At 44.2% G+C, this 20,886-nt stretch overlaps 2 protein-coding genes across 5 annotated transcripts in view; one reads left to right on the forward strand and one right to left on the reverse strand.

Annotated features, from left to right (window-relative positions):
* tmem244 (transmembrane protein 244) overlaps positions 1 to 20,719 on the forward strand; it is a 31,342-nt gene extending 10,623 nt beyond the window's left edge. Inside the window, exons 4-9 of one of the 4 annotated variants that reach the window (XM_058057475.1) lie at positions 9,633 to 9,791; positions 19,081 to 19,166; positions 19,233 to 19,309; positions 19,392 to 19,517; positions 19,674 to 19,718; positions 20,139 to 20,719. In XM_058057475.1, coding sequence (XP_057913458.1) covers positions 9,633 to 9,791; positions 19,081 to 19,166; positions 19,233 to 19,309; positions 19,392 to 19,517; positions 19,674 to 19,718; positions 20,139 to 20,236 — 591 coding nt within the window. In that variant the 3' untranslated portion in view covers positions 20,237 to 20,719. Of the gene's footprint in view, positions 1 to 9,632; positions 9,792 to 17,935; positions 18,083 to 19,080; positions 19,167 to 19,232; positions 19,310 to 19,391; positions 19,518 to 19,673; positions 19,719 to 20,138 lie in introns of those variants that run through there. The other 3 variants (XM_058057474.1, XM_058057476.1, XM_058057477.1) reach the window with 3 other exon arrangements.
* On the reverse strand, positions 1,979 to 12,841 carry tmem200a (transmembrane protein 200A). The gene is made up of 5 exons (XM_058057468.1): positions 12,230 to 12,841; positions 5,272 to 5,410; positions 4,902 to 5,203; positions 4,665 to 4,828; positions 1,979 to 4,450 (listed from the first exon to the last, which is right to left on the reverse strand). The coding sequence occupies exons 2-5, from the start codon at positions 5,400 to 5,402 to the stop codon at positions 3,377 to 3,379; spliced, it is 1,671 nt and encodes a 556-aa protein (XP_057913451.1). The 5' UTR covers positions 5,403 to 5,410; positions 12,230 to 12,841; the 3' UTR covers positions 1,979 to 3,376.
* Positions 20,720 to 20,886: the final 167 nt, after the last annotated feature.

The following is a 20,886-nucleotide window of genomic DNA, read 5'->3' on the forward strand; positions in this document are numbered from 1 at the left end:
TCAGTTACATGGTGTCTTTGAACGCAACCCTTACCATTACCATTTTCAGACATCACATGTTTTTAACCTCAATATCACACCTTTTGATCTTTCAGGATATTTCAGTGACTTGAAGGTTGGCAAGGTCTGAAGAAGCCTTCATCTTGTACTCCATCTCACAACGTGCCCCAAGACGAGCAAGGTATGACAACATGGGAGCATCCCCCACTATCTATATTTAGATATGAACGCATTCATTAATATATTCATACAACATCCCTTTAGTCCACCCCATCACTGTGTGTGTGTGTGTGTGTGTGTGTCACATACTGTACATGAATTGTGTTGACCTTTCCTGACGTGTCCACCCCGCTGTTTTGCACATGTGACATAAACTTTTCCGCCATGCGCAGGCTGCCATGGCAACTAGTCGGGCACTCCCACTGATGCCCTGTAGTCATGCAAACACACACACACACATGTGTGGAATTGTCACCGCGAGGGTCTTCCTCCCATGCGGCAGGGATGCTGACTTTTCTGCTTAATTGGTCTGGAGTTGGTGCAAAGTGATGAGGAGTGTTGTCAGTGTGTCACATGAGGCGCCTGCGGAGAAATAAAATCACAGACAGATGCCCGTGTGGCTATTTATGGCCGCATTTAAATCAGCCTTCAGAAATTACACTTGTTTGCTTATTAATCCTCCCCGTGCTCCACTAAATCCAAAGCAGTTGCTGTGCCGTTCCTCTACGCCCGTTTAAGTCAATCCAAGTACAAAATGTGCTGTTATTTCACGCTCATTTTATCCGAGGGGAGACTGCGGGCAGCAGTAAAATGTAAGACTGCAGTAAAGTGGAGACTATAGACTGTTAAAGCTGAATATTCCAGAGCTGAGGCACAGAAACAGGGTTAGCGTGTGTATTAGCGTGTTTGATACAAGCTAAATACAAGCTAAAACTCCATATCTGTGAAGCCGATGACATCCTGACTGTAGATAATGCAGGATTGTTATGAAATGAACCCTAATTTTTTGGATTATCATTGAAATACCGTTAAAACAAATATTCCCAACTACTACCATCATCTTTGCAGCAGTGTTGTACCACACTTCACTACATCCATTCACTCCCATGCTGATGCTTTGGAGTAATTAGCTTGTTCGTTATCATGTCAGCCAACTGCCCACACCTCCTGCTGCTGCCGTGTGCAGGGTAGGACCGAGCAGCCCACAATAAAGCACCGCCTTATTACCCAGAGACATGAAAGAAATAAAAATCAATTCTGTCGGTTCACGCTGGGGAGGTCTCACCTGTATCCCACGCCTTCAAAGTCATTCCTTTTTTCCATCAAGGTGTCTAGAAACATGTGATCCGTTGGGATTTACTGTAGTTTCATCTCGTCATATAAACCCTCATAGAGGTACCTGTGCTTATTCCTTTGTTGACAAATGACAAAATGATTTGGCTCTGCTGTTTTTTTAGGACCTCTTGCAATAACATGAGTCAAAGACCATCAATATGACCGCAACACTGCTGTTTTTCCTCAATCTACTGCTTCAAAGATCTTCTATATGACAGGAGCGCTGTCTTTTGCACGTTGTGTTCCACATGGACCACTTGATTACTCGCCATCTGTGTTAGGATGATGCGCTTAGCAACCAGAACATGGTTACGGGAAGGAAGTATCTGAAGTTTTGTGCCTTGAATGTAACAGCGGTAGCACTAGTGGTAGTAGTACTACGTAGTAGCAGATTCTTCATATTCAGTCATTGAATGAAATACACAAAGTCTTTTAGAAGCTGTTCCCACGGTTACACCTGACGACAACACCGCGTCATCCGCTGCCTGCTTCTGAATTGTGTGCACGTATTTCATGCTTCAGTGTGTGTGTGTGTGTGTGTGTATCAGACACAGCTGAGTGCTGATTAATCATGACTCACCCGTCCTTTGCTCTTATGTAGAATTCCTGAAAGTAGGAGTAAGTAGTATTTTCCATGCAGCAATGCAGGTTTCCATGAAAAAGTGTTTATTCAAGACATCAACGATTCATTGAGCTCATTCTTGCACTTCTTGTGCTTTGACTGGGGACTGTTTAAACTGTTAAAAGCATTCATGGGTGCCATTAAACGGAAGACATACAGCATTGTTGCTGACAAAACACACTGGATGGAACGGAAGAGGAAAAAGCACTTTTTGCAAACACAACCTTGTATCTAAATGGAGATTCTTAGGAGTGAAATGAAGAATGAAACGATTTTTATCCAACACGCATTTATCCACCTATAGTTCACAAGTGTGTTGCTGTGATGATGTGTGTTGGTTATCATGAAGAACAATCAATCAACAGCAATCATACCGTGCCCTGGCCCACCTCTTCCAATCTCTTCCTCTTCTCTTCTTCCTGGCACATGCCGAGGTGTTCCCAGGCCAGTATGTGTCCTGGACCTTCCCCGAGGCCTCCTACCGGGAGCCACCTCAAAAACTTCCTCCTCTAAAACTTCTACTCTGAGTGTCTTCTGGTTGCCTCTCACTTCATCTCTACGGGAGAGCCCAACCCCCCTACGGAGAAAACTGATTCTGATTCGCTTGTACCCACGATCTTGTCCTTTTGGTCACGACCCAAAGCTCATGACCATGGATGAGGGTTGGAACATGGTTCTGCTCCCTCTTCACCACAGTGAACGGATGCAGAGTCCGCATCACTGCAGACGCCGCACCAATCCCACTGTTGATATTCTTTCCTTCATTATACTTGAGCTTCTCCACTTGGGGCAGGTTCTCATCCCCAACTCGGAGAGTCCACATGTGGACTTGGCATCAAGGCACCCTGGGCCGCAGTTCAATGGTCGATTTCGTAGTCGTGTTGTTGGACTCGAAGCCATATGTTTTGGACTCTCGGGTGAAGAGATGGGCGCAGCTGGTGGTGAGTTGGCGCCATTGTCTCCTTCCTGTATTTTTACCTCCCATGAAAAAATGGGAATGAATGAAAATCCCTTCTTTTCTCCTATTTCCCATATTTTGATATGCAAATGCTGCCCTGAAGGATCTTTGCCGGTGCCGATCCTAACTAAGGTTGCTCAGCTTTGTAGGAGTGCTAGTTTTGCCCTTCATTTATTGTGACCAGACCTGGCTTACAAAATAACTTCCACTGACCTTGCTAGAAATGACAGCTTGCCACCTTTTATTGAATAACACTTCTACAAAAAAAATCTACTTTCAAAGCCTTTTGTAGCAGAACGGCGTTGACCCAAAAACCTGCGCCCTGCTTGTGTTCCTGCCGAAGCTCTTCTCCAGCTCTACTTTCAAGTATCTTTTGAGTTGCTTCCCTGCAAAGTGCAGCTTGTCCCAAAAAGCCCGCCATTTGCTTTACAAACAAGCACAAAACAAGTTCTTTGAACACCTCAGAACCGGGTCTCGGAGCTGCCCCTCTTCAGCGCGCCACCACCGCCGCTCGACTCGTCGTGCTCGAAGCTCAGATTGTTGTGCGACCTCGATATCATTAGAAGCTTCTCTCGCTTGCTGTAGTCATGCTTGGCCGCGGCAGGCGCCGCCGCATCCATGTGGCGCTCCCCGTGGTCCTCTCTGTCCTCCAACCGAGTGTAGCCTTTGGCGATGCTGCGGCTGCTGGTGCTGCGGTCCAGGCGGGGCCAGCTGGGGTGTTTGCGCTGCTGCTCCTGGTGCACGCTGAGCATGCTGGGCCTGCGTTCCAGGTCTAGAGACTTGGAGTGGCTGCTGAGCATGTGCAGGGAGGAGTTAGAGCCAAAGTCGGCTCTGGCTGCTCCGGGGGACAGCCAGCAGCCGGAGGTAGAGGACGGAGCTGGAGACAAGGAGGATGAAGACGCTGACGAGCGGGCGGAGGAGGATGAGGCGAAGGATGCGGAATTACTCCGGTGCAGGCCCGGTGGTTTGGAGGCCTTAGCAACAGACGCCACCGGAACCGCCAAAGACTCCATGGCGCTGAGAGGTTGTGACATCTCACCGTCTCTCCTGTGTCCTCCTGCCTCCTCCTCGGTAATAGCCTCCATGTCGGGCTCGTCGATAACACAGTTGTTTAGTTTAATAACAGGGAGTGTAAATGCCGAGATGGAGGAGGACACGATGGAGCGAGCGTGGTGTCCTCCCTTCTCGCCGTCCCCATCCACTGACCACTGAGGGCGCACCGAGTCCGATGCACCCAAACCAGGGAAAGCCCGATCTTTGTAGAGCGGCGCCAACAACCCAGCGAAGCTACAGTCCAACTTGATCTGCTCCCTCTGCCGCTCCACCTCCTCCTCACCCAGCAGTACCTCCTCCTCCATGGAGACCCCTCCGCCTCCAACCCAAGAGAAGTCCAGTAGAGGGTTGTAATCGGCGCCGAAGGCTCGGAGATCTTCTCTTGCATAGATGTTGTTGTTCTGGAGGTGCTGCTTGTGCTCCCTCTGCCGCAGACGATGGATGTCGATGACTGTGGAGTACATGTCTCGCATGTGGATGATCTACGACACAGCACGAAGAAGAACAGAACGGCAAGAGCCGATGATCAGCTTGGAATAAAGTTTGCTTTCAGACGACTACAGTCACTAAAGAAACTACGTCCTGTAACAAACAAGTTGCCAGTCGAGTCGTGGAAACCCCTCTCCATTCAAGACTCATTGCACTTGCTCCTTTAGACTAAATGACTGATGGGAGGATTGTGGATCTCAAGCCCACCTTTGTCTCTCTGTCTCTGTTTTCATGGAGAATAGCATTGGCGCAGATGAAGATAAAAATCCCTATTCCCATGGTGAAGGGCCCGAGCATCTTCATCCTCTCAGAGTGGCGATGCTGCTCCAGGAAACGCGTCAGAGCGCCCCCCGGTTGCTTGGAAGGCGAACCTGCATGCAGACAGTGACTCATCCTCTTCACACTTTGTCAAATAAACAAACCAAAACCTGCGAGTCAAATTACCTTCCACATTTCCACTTGTGCTGGTGTTCCCCGTGGCGTCATCTGCTGCAGCAGTCACTCTGGCATCGCTGGCGTCTCCCCGGTCGGACGCTTTGGCTCCCCTGCCAGCTTGCGTCTTAGATCCTCCTCCAGGCGGGGGCTGACCTGAGGATGAGCTTTCGCTTTGTGGCCAGTAGCCCAGTGTGGCCATGCCAATCCCTACTGCCAGGATGACCAAGCCTAAGAGGAGGAAGAACCCCGATGCAGAGTAGAGGCGCAACCTGCCGCGCACGACCACAACATCCGCACGCCGCTTACGTTTCCTGTAGAAATAATATTAAACAAACACAACATCAATAGCTTGACTCTCTGATGGATGTGCAAGAAGTACCTTGGAGCACCCTCCGAGGCGCCAGTGCTCAGGCCCCCTGATGTGGGCGGGATGGGCCGTTGCTGAGAGCGGGCCGAGTCTTGGCGCTTTAGCTTTGCCAAGCCTGTTAGCACACCCGCTGCGGCTGTCATACTTAGACCTGGACAGACACATGGGAAAAACACAAGGTAGTGACCTTGCTTAATCTACTCCCATATTGTGGATTCTGAGGACACTTGGGCCAAGTTTGCCTCCACAGTGTCCCGCAAGTTCCCTCCGGCAATGCATGGAGACCAATTTGTGCACTGCGCATAGGCACGAAATGCCGCGCTCCGAGTACTGTTTATGTCTAGTGTACATGCATTATGCCCCAAACACGCATTGTTCCCGCATGGGTATGCTTTGTCACCACCACCTTTGGATTGCTCATGCGGTTCCGTGTGACGCCAGACGTCATACCTAGCTTCTGTAATTTTTCTTTTTACATTCCAATTCAAATGTGAAATACTCCTGAAAAATCAAAGTGTATTCTTTTTTATATGGTGTACTTTAATTTTGCCATATATGCTCTTTACTTTTGAAAAAATAATGTTGATAATATCATTTATTGGCAGTCATTTGTAGGACAGTTGTTGTTCAGCAAAATGTCTTAGTTCTGCCCATTTTCTAGCATCTTTCAACAATTTCAAATATGTCTGAAAGGTCCCACAATAGCGTATTGGAAATATGTTGTCCAAAATGTACAGTAGCCTTGATATTGAAATTCAGACATGTTTAAAAGTGAGGATGTGTGTCTGTAGCTTTAATGCTAATGAGCTGTGTTCGTCCATCTCATGACTTCACAGCAACATCCTGCTAAGTTAGCTCATTCGCTGATGAAAAATCACATGATCACACTGACTGACTTTATTATGAGACGTGTAGCGAAGCCTCGGAAAGGAGGTCATGAAAAATACATTGCTAACATGACAGTGACGTTTTTCTTACAGCACCCATTTCTCCTCTAGAAAGAGTTTTCTTGTGGTAATGATTTTTGATATAAATCAATATGACAAAGGCGTAGGGAAACAGGATCAGTGTTATTGATTGTTTACATATTGATGGCGGTATCTTAACATAGCATTCCAGTGAATCTGAATCATCACCAGCTGCCCTCATCTGGGATATGAATAGTTATTCAAATGTCAGAGGGCTTAAAAACAAACATGTCTATTTTGAGCACGTCCTTCATTTGGGTTTAAATGCTTGTTTAATCTCAGATGGCATGGACATTAGCATTGTCCCGTTTGAAGCGCTAAGAAGATTAGCGCCACCGTAGCTGGCGTCCAACAACCAGGGTGACCATTTTGGTTCCCACTTTCCCCTTGCAGGATGAGTCGTGGAGGAATGTTTTCAATCTATTCCGCTTTATGCTCCCCACACGGATCTATTTTTAAACTCTCTCAAATGTAATTAGTGTTCTTTTTGTCACTTTACCTTCTTTGCACATTTACCAATCAGAACTGGGAGTCGCACAAAAGACCAAATATTTCCTCCGCCCACTCGCTCTCTCATGTCTCCGTCTCACATTTTAATGCCTTTTCCATGTCAGTCATCTTCGTGGTGCTGCACAGCAAAGAAAAAGAAAGGCTTTGCCACAGATGTAGAATTACACAAGGACAATGACTTCCTTTCCTCACCAGTCAAGTATGCGTCAAGAAAAGGGAGTTCATTTGTATTGTGCGGTGCAGCACCTTTACTTTTTAAAGGAGCGGGAGTAGAAAACTTCTCCATTACTGTGACAAGTGCATGTCTACTTTAGGTGTCTCAAAGAGCTGTCATAGCACATCAGATGCCTGACGACAAGACAACACTCAAACCAACGCCTCACACCCGCTAACTAGGAGCGCTCGAGGGGGTGTTAATGACACAGGAACGCTCCCGGGATTTGGATTTCGGCATCCACACTGTGTCGGATTAGTAAATAGTAATATTTATTACATGCTGGGTAATCCAAAGTGGCCCCCAACACATTTGAAAAAATAGTATTTAACAGGAAAACTAAAACCAAAAACAATAAGAGTGTGTGATGCGTGGCCATTTGGGACCCGTAGCTGACACATGCCACACTCCTGCCCCTTGATGTTGACATTCTCCTCTGATTTCCCATCAACGTTTGCAATAAAACCCTTCCAGTGGCTGTGGCAACGCAAGGAAGCTAACTCCCCACTGATCACCAAATCACCGTGGCCCACAGCGCTTTTCTCTGCCACAGAAGACGCACAAGGAGATGCTTTTTGATCTATAACGGACGTCACATGATGCACGGCCCGTTTTCGAAGCTGCCGCTGCTGCTAGGTGACACGTTTCTATGGCAACTGCCAGCTGTGAGCACAGGTATGCCTTTCACACCGTATGGAACAGCGGATGCATCGCCCTTGGATGTGTGGCAACAGTGGAAGTCATTTAACACGCCAACCTGTGTTTTCACTTGAAACCAGGCTGACTAAGCGAAATACTAAGGCGTCAAAGATGGCTTTTTGGCCTGCCCGGACGAATACACAATCCTTGTTGTGGTTGGTAAGGTCACCTGACACGCTTCCGGCGGGCTTTGGAGGTAAAAGGCTTAGTTGGAGAAGATATTTGAGTTATGAAGACATGACTTCCTGAGAAGGATGAAATGGACATGAAACTTTAAATATACAGTAAACCTCGGATATATCGGATTCAATTGTTCCCACTGGTTTTGTCCGATATAAGCGAAATCCGTTATATGCGTATACCGGAAAATGTCTGTTTTACGCATATATCGGATTTATATCCGGTATATGTGTAAATCGGATTTTATCCGTTATAAAAAGGCACTTCCTTGACTATGTTTCCAATGTACCTGGACGCGCAGGCAACGCTGCAAACGCTGCAAATGACGTCGTATAGCGGCCTGTCACAATTCGGCGAATCGGAGTGCCACGATGCGGCCATCCGATATATGCGAGGGAAATTTAATGGAAATGCATTGGAACAGGACTGGAGATTTTGTCCGAAATAGGCCAAATCTGTTATAAAAAATCCGATATATGCAATGAATTTTTATTGGAAATGCATTACAGAAAAATTGGTTCTTTTTTATCTGTCCGTTGTGTGCGAATTTCCGATATATCCGAGGTTTTCTGTATAATATAATAACGTCTCTTTCACCTCAAGAAATTGGCTGCATAACTTCTTAAATAACCTTGTCCATTTTATTAGCTGGGAGGTGTTTTGTTGTTGGCATTTTTCTCATAGATCCAATATCACAATTGAGTAAGACCCTCAAACAATGCACAACGATGAGCCAATTCAAGAAACAATACAAGCAGTTGATGTTTGCTAAATACAAGGATGAAGAGTATTGAACCAGTCATGATGTGCTATATATATCACTATATTGACACTTACTATGGTACCCATGATGTCATTGGATGCTCATATAAAATAAAATAAAACTTAAACTATATTAGGAAAGCAGGAAGTGAACAAATGTAACAGTTAGTGATTGTAAAAGTACCAGATGGAGGGGTAGGATTTAATAAGCTTTGCTTCTTCCTACTCCTTTCGGACATGTGGAACTGTGAACTGATTATGTGATGCATTCAATGGTAATCTGATGCATGTTCAAATGAAATAAAACCATTACAACTGCTAAATAACAGCAAAGGTCTCCAATTAACACTCACATTAACATCTGTGGCTGTAGGCAACCTCCTGATTTGTTTATTTTTTATTACAATAGCAGCAGTGTTGTTGCATTAAACTTAAATATCCATAAATGACCATGTGGTCAAAGATAGAGAAGATTTTCCTTTCCATTTTTTAATTCCTGTATACGTATACCGTACCTCTACATGACAGCTCTCAGAAGGTCTCTGCTATTCGTAGGGGCTACGTGTGAGACCACCCGCAAATGGCAAAAAATGCCAGCAATGGAGACACCAATAAAAATTTCTATTTTTGACCCCCACCCAAACGCTTATCCTAGCTTGACGTTGACATTCTCCTCCGATTTTACATCCACATTTGCAATAAAACCCTTCCAGTCACTTATAAATTGCCATTGTTCGATTGCGACGGAGGAAGCTAAATAGCTATGTGCATAGACTAGGGGTGTCCAAAATGTAGTCCGGGGGCCATTTACTTTTTTAAGTAAAATATCATAAAGAGTAGCTGGATGCCTGAAAGGATACGTTGTGGTCCATGCCCGTCTTCTGGTGTTCTATAACATTTTTTTTTTCAGACAACTTGGTATGTTTTCCTGCTCGCGTCTGGCTTTTCCAGCAACTTGACGGAAAAGGCATGACTGAAATAGTGCAAATGAAATCCTTGTGTGTATATGCACAGCTTACACGTGTCTATTTATATTGCAGCCAGCCATTCCCCCTCCAGAACCCGTCTATCGTTTGTCAGGAAAGCCGGGAGGAGCATCATCACGGGGGCGTCCCAATCAAAGGGTGAAGCGCCGGGGCCGGGAAGGGCGGCGCGCATCTTTCTCTCTCTCTCTCTCTTGTTGGCCTCCTCCTCCAGGGGTGAGTCACTCGTCAGGAAAAGATGTCATTTTGTCTTCTCCCTCCCAGCCTTTTTTCTTTTTATTTCACCAGCGTACGTTCCTCAGCAACCTTTTTAGAAAGCTCCTTGTTCCATTGATGATGCATGCCTTCAGATGTGTGTGTGTGTCTTTAACGTCTGGCATCTTTTAGCTGTGACTGACTGTCTCTTTGCACTCCATTGAATCTGGAATTGAATCATCACATGCAGAATCATGCCAAGCGTGTGTGTGTGTGTGTGTGTGTGTGGATTCCAGCAGGGATTACTCATTCTGTCAGTCACCCACACTCCATCCTGACACAAAACTGTCCCCTGGTTGTTGTTTTCTCCAACACTTGCATTTAAAAATGTCACGTCACCTGTTGACTTCCTTAAATGAAGAATTTGGCCGCCAAAAATTTCATCCACGTAGAAGCAGTAGCATCTCACGCGTCGTTAAAAGCTCCCGTTTGACCTCGCTGAGAACACTCTGTACACTTTACTGTTCTTTTTTACTTGCGGAGGAGGAAGAGGAGGAGGGATGGATAGTTGACCATGGAAGGACGGTTGCAAACAAGCCTGCAGTGATGACCTCTGAACCTTACCCTGGTGGCATCTGTAAAGCCACAGACGGCTGATACGAGACGCCATCACAAACGCATGTCATTAAAATTTCTCACACAGCTCTACCAAACGGCCACCGTAACTTTACGCTGTCTAGTTGAAATGCCACCAGATTCGGAACAGACTTTGAAGAGACGGGTAAGCGCACGTGTGCCAAATTTGAGCAAGATTGCTTGAAAAACATGGCCGCCATCAAGCAAAACGTTTTTGCCAGGGACAAATTATGAAATGTGACCTGTGATTGGCTGGGGACCAGTCCAGGGTCTACCCTGCCTCTTGCCCAAAGTCAGCTGGGATAGGCTCCAGCATACCCCCACGACCTTAGTGACGATAAGCAACATGGAAAATGGACGGATGGAATTTCTGAATAATGGTCTGCAAGTCATGATCCATTTGTCTAATGATTAGATGTTAAACCTTGTAGTACATGTATGTAAATGTGACTATAGGGGTGTTATTTCATGTCTAAAGGGCTCTAACAATGCTTGAAACTGTATTTAGATTATCGTAAACTGTTTTTTCGATAAAAAGATCTTGTTTATTAATCCTACTTTGTGGAAATTAACTTATCACGGCTTATCTAGAAACAATTTCCAGCAATAAATGAACCAACTGAATATTTACAAACAGCTCTCAGTATGATGTGCGATGTCAATATCGTAATGAATGGCTATTTCTTTCTCCAAAATATCCCTACAAGTGGATAAAATGTGTGTTGTCGTTGTATGATGGCTAGCATTTGTGTTATAAAAAAAACACAGCCCCTGGGGGGAATATAATGTTGCGAGATCTCGCAATAATTGCAAAAGTTTAATGTTATCTCGCAAAAGTGTTCTATTTATGCTAGAAACAATAAGAGAATGTTGTATTCAGTTATTCCATTTCTTGTCCCGGAATACGCTGATGTGTGGCACATGCTATTCTGTTCTCAAATATCTTAATTTTTATTTTTCTGCACAAAATAAGATGAAAAATAAATAAACAAATCAAGAATAAAGAAAATAAATCAAGCAATCAGTAATAAATAAATATAATAATAAAACAGCAAATAATAAAAACTTAAGAAACCACATATAGTTGGTGGGTAGACAAATTATTTTTTTCAGATTGAAATGAACAAAGCATTATTAGAGCCCTGTAGACATGACAAAACACGACTATAGTCACATTTATACTCTTTTTATTTACAACATATTGCGCAACTGCAGGGTCTTGAGACACATGCTAACTCGCAAACTAGAGAGCTAGCGACCTAAACGGTAGCCTTCAAGTTATTTCCTTTAAACTTAAATAGCCAAAAACGTACCACTTCCACACGGATAGGGAGAATAACTATTAACAGTTATTTAACCTTTAACATGAACATTAATCAAACGTAATAATTTTTTCTGGGTACATGATACCATACAGCATCCATATCAAACTAACATTAAACTTTCATATCAAGGCGGGGGCCTCAAACTAGTGTCCTGCGGGCCACATTTGGCCCACGGGCCGCGTGTTTGAGACCGCTGCTCTAAACTCTCTTTTCGTCAGTTAACCCCCCAAAAGTTAACTTTCTGATCTGGAGTTAATGCAGATTTGTTGATGCCGGTGTTACATGACATGAGGGCTGCCTAATGACGTGACCAGATAGTGTATCATGTACCCCGGTGGACTCTCTCAAGATGAGTAAATACCGCCAAGTGCTGAGAAATAATGAATAGGCTTTTAGTCGTGCATGCAATATTGAAGAAGATGAAATATGTATAAACAGGCGCTGTAGAAGAGATGCTTTGTGCATTGTTCAGTCAGCACAGTGAGTGTTGTTACTTACCTTTTACACGAAGAACTGCCGGGGTCAGTGGTCCATTAGGCAGGGAGGACCGTTAGAGGATGCAGTCTGGACCGAAGACATCTCCATCTTCCCTTGCGAAGGCTGCAAGCATCCACACTTTTTTGCACATCCAACATGCATGCATACATGCATGCATGCATGCATGCTGCAGACTCCAATGTCACCACTTTCTCCCTCAGCTGCCAACCTCAACACTTTTTACCACTTCATCAAAAAAGCTCTGCAAAAAGCGCCCACTTTTAATGACTCCAAAGTCGACCAAGTTGGAAGAATACACCTACAGGAGCTGCCGTCGTCACGTCCTTCTTCCAGACTGGCTGTGCGTAAAAAAAAACAAAACAAAAAAAACCCTCGTCGTCCGTGGTTTCGCGTCAAAATGTTGATTTCTTAAAAGCCAACAAAACACGAAATCCACCGCAGCAAACTGTTGCCTTCTGGGTCCGGTGATGAGTCACACAAACACGTCTTTGTGGGAAAATATTTCTAAGTATTCCTTCAGCGTTCTCTCCTTCTTTTCTACGCTCCTTCTTCTTCTTCTTCAAATGCTTCCAAAGCCCTTCCGTGCGGGCGAACATGTGTCAGGCGTGGATATAACGGAGGGGGAGGGGCTTGCCATTGGGTTGTCCGGGGGTAAATTGGTCTTTGAATGCACCACTTGTACACAACTGGCTAGCCTCTATAAATAATGATTTATTTTTAAAATATGTCAATTTTATGTCCTAAACGGGTATTGTGAACGGGTTTCTATGCCATCAAAATATGAAAATATTTCATTTATTAATATTGAACCCTACTTTGTGGGATTCCCATATCACGGTCAGGTCTGGAAGCAATTAGCCACCATAAATGAGTGCTTACTCTACACCTAGTAAATATTTGCTCATTTTGTCATTAGGAAAGTTATGATTAAGTAAAGAATTCCGCCTAGCAACAAGTAACCAATCATAACAACATAATCTGTGTGACTGCGGCTTGTAGCTAGCTAAAAAGGTATTTGACGTGTAAACTCGTGTTATAAATCACAAATCTTGATGTTTTTTGGATATTGTCTTGAAAACATGTGTATTATATTTCCACATAGTAAATGTTATCCTAAAAATAATGTACTTGTGCATTAGTGGTGTGTCGGTCATGAACGAACGGGTCAAAAGAACTACTTCTTTTTTGTGAACAAAATCAACAAGGTCACCACCCCTAAAATACCCGTTTAGTTCGTTCAGTTGTAAATGACAGTTGAGTCGGAACGAACGTCAACATGAGTGAATGGACTGACTCGACACGGCTGAACGGGTCTTTACGCAGGGGGAGATCACAGGCTAACGACCAATTGACTGAAATGAACGGATCTTTTTACTGAATAATCTGATTCACTGAAATGAACAGTTTTGCCCACCACTATTGTGCATGTCCAGCTACTCTAATTATTTGTATGGATCCTGGATGAAATGCTAATCCACACAACAATCAGTGTTTGGCATTTCTCCATCACGTTGTACTGCTCATTACTGCCACCTACCAGACTGGGGTGGAATAACAACAACTGATACTTAGTGCTGTGTGTTAGAATAACAGCACAACACTTGAAGAAGCATCTGGAGAGAGTTGTGGCTATTTGGCACTGTTGCTGAGCCTTGGTAGAGGTCTGCACTCTCCTGACAATGTTCTTGTTCTTGTACAACTTTCAAAATGGCCGTGAGATGTTATCAGCATAAGTTTATTTCCCGAAAACACATGACAGATGTTGGCATGCGGCTCATTTCCTGTATTTATTTGCCGGACCTGACTGCTACAAACGGCTTGTTTGCTGGCACGGCCCTGTGGATGTCATCCTCAGCAGGCCCCCCCCCGACCTCGACCCGGACAACCCCACAAGCCTGGCTGCTAGAAATAACTCCCAAGGGGGTCCTCAGATGTTTCCCGACCGCGGTGGTCCTTTGTGAGTCCAACCTTTTGGCTTGTTGACATGGTCACACACAGTTCTGGTGGTGTTTACATTCTCTCAGAGGCTGGAAAATGAGCACAAAGCGAGACAGCCCACCACGACGTACCGTGGCTTCACTCTCGGCTTCAGCCAACAGATGATACCCTGAACCAGTATCTGGTCACAAGCGGCTCGAGTCCGTCATCCATGGATGGATGTACTGTATACGTAGATGAGTCAGTGTACAGCTTTTATAGCTTTGGTATTGACACGCAGCTGCTATTGCCTAAATAGCTAGCAACATGAGTGCACTGTTAGATAATTGTATCATGTTGTCTCGGGCTGCACAAGTGCTGTCGGCAGTGGAGGAGCTGCGGTTCATTGAGAGGAAATCTGAATTCCAACATGTTTTCTGACATTGTAATGCACCTATATCTTGTCAAAGGTCAATACTGTAGCAAGTAAGTTGGATATATATTTTAGAGTAGTCACTGTACAGCTTGTATAGCTTATACCAAGACATCTTGAGCTGCCATTTGGCCCAGTTTGTGTTTCAGAATGTCACAGTACATGTTGGAATTCATGTATGGTCACGGTGAACCGCAGCTCCCCCCCAGTGTCGGTAGCATTCGTGCAGCCCCTGACAATGACAGCCTTCCTATTCTGGTTGGCTTGCCTTATTTAGCCACAGAAGGGGGTCAAATATTATATTTACATACATACATATGTGAATATGTATACACATCAAATGTATTTCTTGGCTGTCATATGTGAAAATAACTCAGTCTATTTGATTTTCTCTGTTTTCATCCTTCCTTTGCCCTCCCCCATATTTTTTTTTACATATCTTGAATTAATTATGATTCATCATACATACTGCGAGTGTGCACTTATAAAACACACACACACACACACACACCATCACTAACGTCTCTCAGCGAGCTTCAATCTTTCTGTCAGCATCCTCCCTGTGGGATGCATTGATTTCCTTGGGATCTGTAAGTAGTGTGTTCACATCGCTTTACACAACACCATTTGTTTCATCTCGCTCGCCATCTTTTTAGATTTGTCTTTTCATTCTTTCTGTCTCGTTTCGTTGTCGTCTGGAAGCACACACTGACTTGAGTGTCTTCTAAAACAACACGCAGGTTTTTAGGCCCGCTTTAATAATGAATGCGTGGAAATGTAAGCTTTTTCATCCATCACACTGAGGATGTGCTGTGACAAACACCCACACTTACTTGGAGTAAAGAAATGCACAGCAGTTGAAGGACAAATACCCCACTCTTCTCTCGCCACATTCCCCGCACTCCATCGCTATGGTTACACTGATGCGGGTTACCGTGGCAGCCAAATTAACCTCACTCAGGCAGCCAAGGAGTGTGTGTCTGACACAAGCTGTGAGTCAAAAGTTGCTATTTGTGGATGGGACGCTGCTCAGGATGGGGTCGCCCTTCTTTATGGAATATATGGGAAGACATGATCTACATTACATCGCATTATAATGACTGCTGCTTTAGCCAAAATACACTTGAAAGGCAAATGTAGTGTTCTGGCTACTAAGCAGCAGTAATGTTACATGGCTAAGACATCCATCCTTGTTACATTACCCTACCTTGCACTCCATGGAGCCAGCCATGGATGCAGAGTGAAAAAAAAGCTTCTCCTCCCATTCTGTGTGGAAGTGGTACTTTGTCCTTTTTCCCCACTCTTTGAAACCCTTTCTTAAAGCGATAGTTCCACCCCCACACTTTGTCCTGTGAGTTCTGGTTAGATTTTGGCGAGGAGGAACAGTTCCAGTTAGTTGCTGGGGTCAGTTAAGTAAAGTAATGGCTTCACCAAAACAATATGAGTTCAAAAGAGCATCACATTTCCATCACAAAACCGTCGCTTTCATAAAAAGTCAGACTGCTCGGTGTTATTTCCTCTCCGTTCGTATTACGTCCTCTCACCTGTACATTGTTGTGTGTGTGTGTTCCACAGTGTGTACATGCACACAGATGGAGACAAAAAATGTAAGGTCTCAAGGTGTGCTGATGACAGCAGCTATAGTGGTAGATGTGATTTATTGTTCATGGCATCCAGAATTGCTGGCAGCGCCCCTGGTTTGAATCTCCGGTTGTTTTGTTTTTGTTAGCATTTCTGCTTATACGATGTGTGGGTTTTCCCCGTGTACTTCCTCCCACAGCCCCCAAAACATGCATGTCACTGGAGACCCTAAATTGGGTGTGAATGTGAGTGCGGATGCTTGTTTATTTGTGTGCTGTGATCGACGGCTAATCAATCCAGGGTGCTCCCCACCTTTGGCCTGACGTGGGCTGGGATAGCGCTCCTGCTATCGACACGCCACACGCGAAAATGCTTGGCTGCACTTTATCCGGCTCTTATCGCGTCCAGTCTAATGAGCCAGGCTTTACTGCCATCTACTGGTCATTTTAGGAACTGGCATCAACTGCTAAATAACAAGAGTCATTTATAAGCCCGTAAAAGTGTCTATATCAGGGGTCGGCAACCTTTACTATCAAAAGAGCCATTTTACCCCCTCGCTCACTGAAGAAAAATAGAATGGAGCCGCGAAACATAATTTAACAGCAGAATATAGGGGCTGCATAGCGGTCGAGTGATTAGCGCGCAGACCTCACAGCTAGGAGACCCGAGTTCAATCCCACCCTCGGCTATCTCTGTGTGGAGTTTGCATGTTCTCCCCGTGCAAGAAATGTGTAGCAACATGCTCACATCCAGAGCAAATTGCGAGTCTCCCAAGATTTTGATTGACTCCCAGATTTGGAGGGAATTTTGGGGTATCAAAGTAGTTCAGAGGAGAAAAAGCGGAGTTGATCAAGTACTCTTGCTAGTATACGGTCTCACAGAAAGTCCCATTTTTTTCAAAAGTAATTACAAAGATGTATATTTTCCTCATTTGGGTGTTAAAACAAATATTTGAGCATTGCAAAGGGAGCCACAACAAAGAGGCTGAAGAGCCACATGCGGCTCTGGAGCCGTAGGTTGCTGACCCCTGGTCTATATCAATATCAATATCAATATAGAACACAACTATGGTGTATTGTATGTTTTCTATTTTTGGAGGAAAACATAATTTTTTTTACCGTAAATCTGTGAAGTTGCAGGATAAAACAACAAATTGGGGAAATTCATTCAATAGTTTTTTTGTCTATATTTTATAATATTATTCTAATTTATTTTATTGCTATTTGAACTAGTCTTATTTTATATATTTATTATTGTATTTTTATAAATTAGGTATAAATATGCTATTTATTATTGCATATTATTTTAATGTAATTTTTTGAAAGATAAAAAAATCAAATTATATGTAATAAAGGACAAAAATGTGGAAATAAATCAATGTAAAAACAACTATGTATGAGGAATAAAGAGATACAACAGTGAAGTTGCAATGCAATATCCTATTGTATTGCAAATATAGAGTCAAATATGGTAAATGTTTATCAAATATGAGTATGTATTACATTATGGAGAGATAAATGAACTGAGCCAATCCAAAACTATGAGATGAGGAGACAAAGTGAGGCGGCGATGTGATGAGGTTAGCAGCTTCAGGTGGAAAAGTAAACCAGAAAGCACAGCTTCCTTTCCTAATTTGGATTCAGTTTCAACGCACACAGGTTTCTGCACGCCGTTATCCCTCCTGGGATTTACTCAGACTTCTTAGTCGTAATCCCATTTCTCAATAATCCAGCCCCCCTCAATCCATCCCTCCTCTCGCCCCAGCACAGACTGAATGAATGAATGAAGGAATGTAGGTGAGGTGCTCTCTGCCAGAGTCGCAGCCATTCATGTTGTTGGACTTTTGCTGTCGTTGTTGTGGATTTACGCTGATAAAACGCCATGGACCTGTGTCGCTTAAAGCCACACCCAGCGACACCTGGGTAAGGACGCCTCGGTGTGCACCTCCTTGACATAGCGGGAAACATTCCCACATTCCCCCATGTTTATTTAGTCTCAGTGCTTCCTTCCAAGAGCACTTTTTATGTAAGTACAGTCTAGTCCGGAGATGGGAAAACAAGCCCAACCGAGGGTTGGCTGATGTGTATCACTGCCGCTAAGTATAGCACCAGCTCATCTGTGCGTGTGGAGCTCTGCTTCCAGACCAGCACACACTTGGCCTGCTGCTCTCCATTTTTCAAACGCATATGCCACGGGTGTACAAACTTTTTCCACCCTTGGGATCGCATACAAAACACTAAAGATGGAGGGCACTATACTTTCAGACATTTTATGCATTAAAGATGCTAAAAGCAATGCAGTGTAGGTCAGTATACTGTACTGTATTTGGACAGAATTAGTCTAGTTTCAGACTAGCGTGCAAACCTCACAGCTAGGAGACCAGGGTTCAATTCCACCATTGCTGTGTGGAGTTTGTATGTTCTCCCCGTGCATGCATGAGTTTTCTCCGGGTACTCCGGTTTCCTCCCACATTCCAAAAACATGCTAGGTTAATTGACAACTCCAAATTGTCCATAGGTATGAATGTGAGTGTGAATGGTTGTTTGTCTATATGTGCCCTGTGATTGGCTGGCGACCAGTCCAGGGTGTATCCTGCCTCTTGCCCGAAGACAGCTGGGATAGGCTCCAGCACCCCCGCGACCCTTGTGAGGAAAAGTGGTAGAAAATGAATGAATTCCTGGAATAGACGTCTTTGCATCTTTGCCTGATCAGCATGGATTCTATCTTAATGTTGTCTAACCTGAGTTTCCCCAGGGGGGGTGCAAGACCACACTTGAATACTCCCATTAAAGCGTTAAATCTCTGCCATTGGGGGCCAAGTATCTCATGCATGCTAGCATGTTGAGCGTAACCCAAAGGGAGCACAACAAATACAACAAATATAGCAACATCGTCACCTTCGCTTGTTTCCTCTCCTTAGGTCGTCCTGCAGAATCTGCTGATGTGCATGGTCTGCTTCTACTCCCTCTACTACACGGTGGTCGGCCTCTGCATCGGCCTGCTCAGGTAGCCCAACACTGGAACTCCATGGTCTCTTCCTGACGTTTCAGCGTGTTTACGTGTCACATACAGGGTTCACGAAGTCAACAGCCTGTTGGCGCCGTTTGACTACACAACACAACCGTCATGGCAGAACCCCAAATACCTGGGTGAGCATCTTCTTCCTCTTTTTCTCCCTAAATGGCTGCAGGTGTCTCGCTCTATAGCATGCACTCTCTACCTCCCCTCTAGTGGGCGTCATCTCCACGGAGGTCACCTATGTGTTGGGGGGGCTGGTGTTCGCCTGGATAGTGGAGGAGTGGGTGTGGGACTACGCCATCACTGTCACCCTGCTGCACGTGGCTATGACTGTAGCAGGTGAACACACACACACATGGGGGGTACCATAAGGTTAAGAGCCCAGGCGTGTCCAAAGTGTGGCCTGGGGGCCATTTGTTGTTTTTATTGGCCCACAGCACATACTAAAAATATAATTTGACCTCACCAAATGTCATATTTTGCCCATTTTTGCAGTGATGTCAGATTTCCCGTCGACGGAGCACTGGTGGATCGCACTGGGTGAGCTTTCCTCACGTTCTTAAAGGGGGCCCGATGCTACAGTTGGAACTTTTATAACTCTTCTACTCGTGTTCTACATGATACACAAGTGCCGTCCGCATTGGAAGTTGGTGTGTTTTGGGTTTTTCATTCATTTTTATGCCACTCCTAAATCCCGTGAGCGGGGGTAAGCAAATTTCACAAGCCGACCGTTGACCCCTGACCAATTGCAATGGAGTGGGCGTGGTCAGGGGAGGAGGCTGCAGATTTATGTAGTACCATCCATCCATTTTCTTTATCCACATTAGGCCTACGGTGAGATTTATGGGCTATATTTCATGAAAATAATTTTGACTCTAGTGCCCCAAATGAGCAGGATAGAACTCCTTCACGGATTTCAGATTCATGATTGCATTTGAGGCTTCTTCTTCCTCTCCGTAGGCTCAGGCTTAGTGATGATGATCTTCGGAGGACAGCTCCTGGCCTACAAACTCTTCAGGAGCAACTTTGTCTATCCGGCTGAGCTGCAGAACTTCTGACGACGATGATGACAACGATTTGGTTAAATGTGGAATAGCACCGTTCTTGTACAAATACCCCAATATTGTACATATAAATATATATACTGTATATTATATTCTATATTATTCTGTACAGATCCACTGTTTTTGTATTGTTGAACTACATCGTTGAAGTGATAGTAGGGTTAGAGTATGACACCTTACACATACAACATGCAATATATTTGTTGTTTCTTATTAGGCTTGAACATGTGTCATGTTTAACCATTTTTTTTGAATATTTGTTGTTGTTTAGATGTGAAAATTCCATCGTCACTGTGCTGTATGCATTAGTTTAGTTTAGATTAAATACCAACTGCAATGACATTATTTTTTGGTTCATATTCCTAACTCTTAATTCAATGGTTCTCAAACATTTACACCAAGTACTTGAAAAAATATGTAATTGTACTTCGTGTTTTAGCTTCATAATGAGCTGCATATGAGGTGGGTAAAAATGTGTATTTGTACAATTATTCCACATATTTTATGTGTCTAATAGAATTTTAAAATGTGTATTTGTATGGTCATATTTTGGTAAAATTTTGTAAGTTTGGTAAAGTTTTTAAACTCTGATAAATAGATAAGTAGTCTTAGAGTTTTTCGTTTTTAATCACGTACTCCCATTA

The sequence above is a fragment of the Doryrhamphus excisus genome, chromosome 19 (assembly GCF_030265055.1).
Source record: "Doryrhamphus excisus isolate RoL2022-K1 chromosome 19, RoL_Dexc_1.0, whole genome shotgun sequence".
NCBI classification, from domain to species: Eukaryota; Metazoa; Chordata; class Actinopteri; order Syngnathiformes; family Syngnathidae; genus Doryrhamphus; species Doryrhamphus excisus.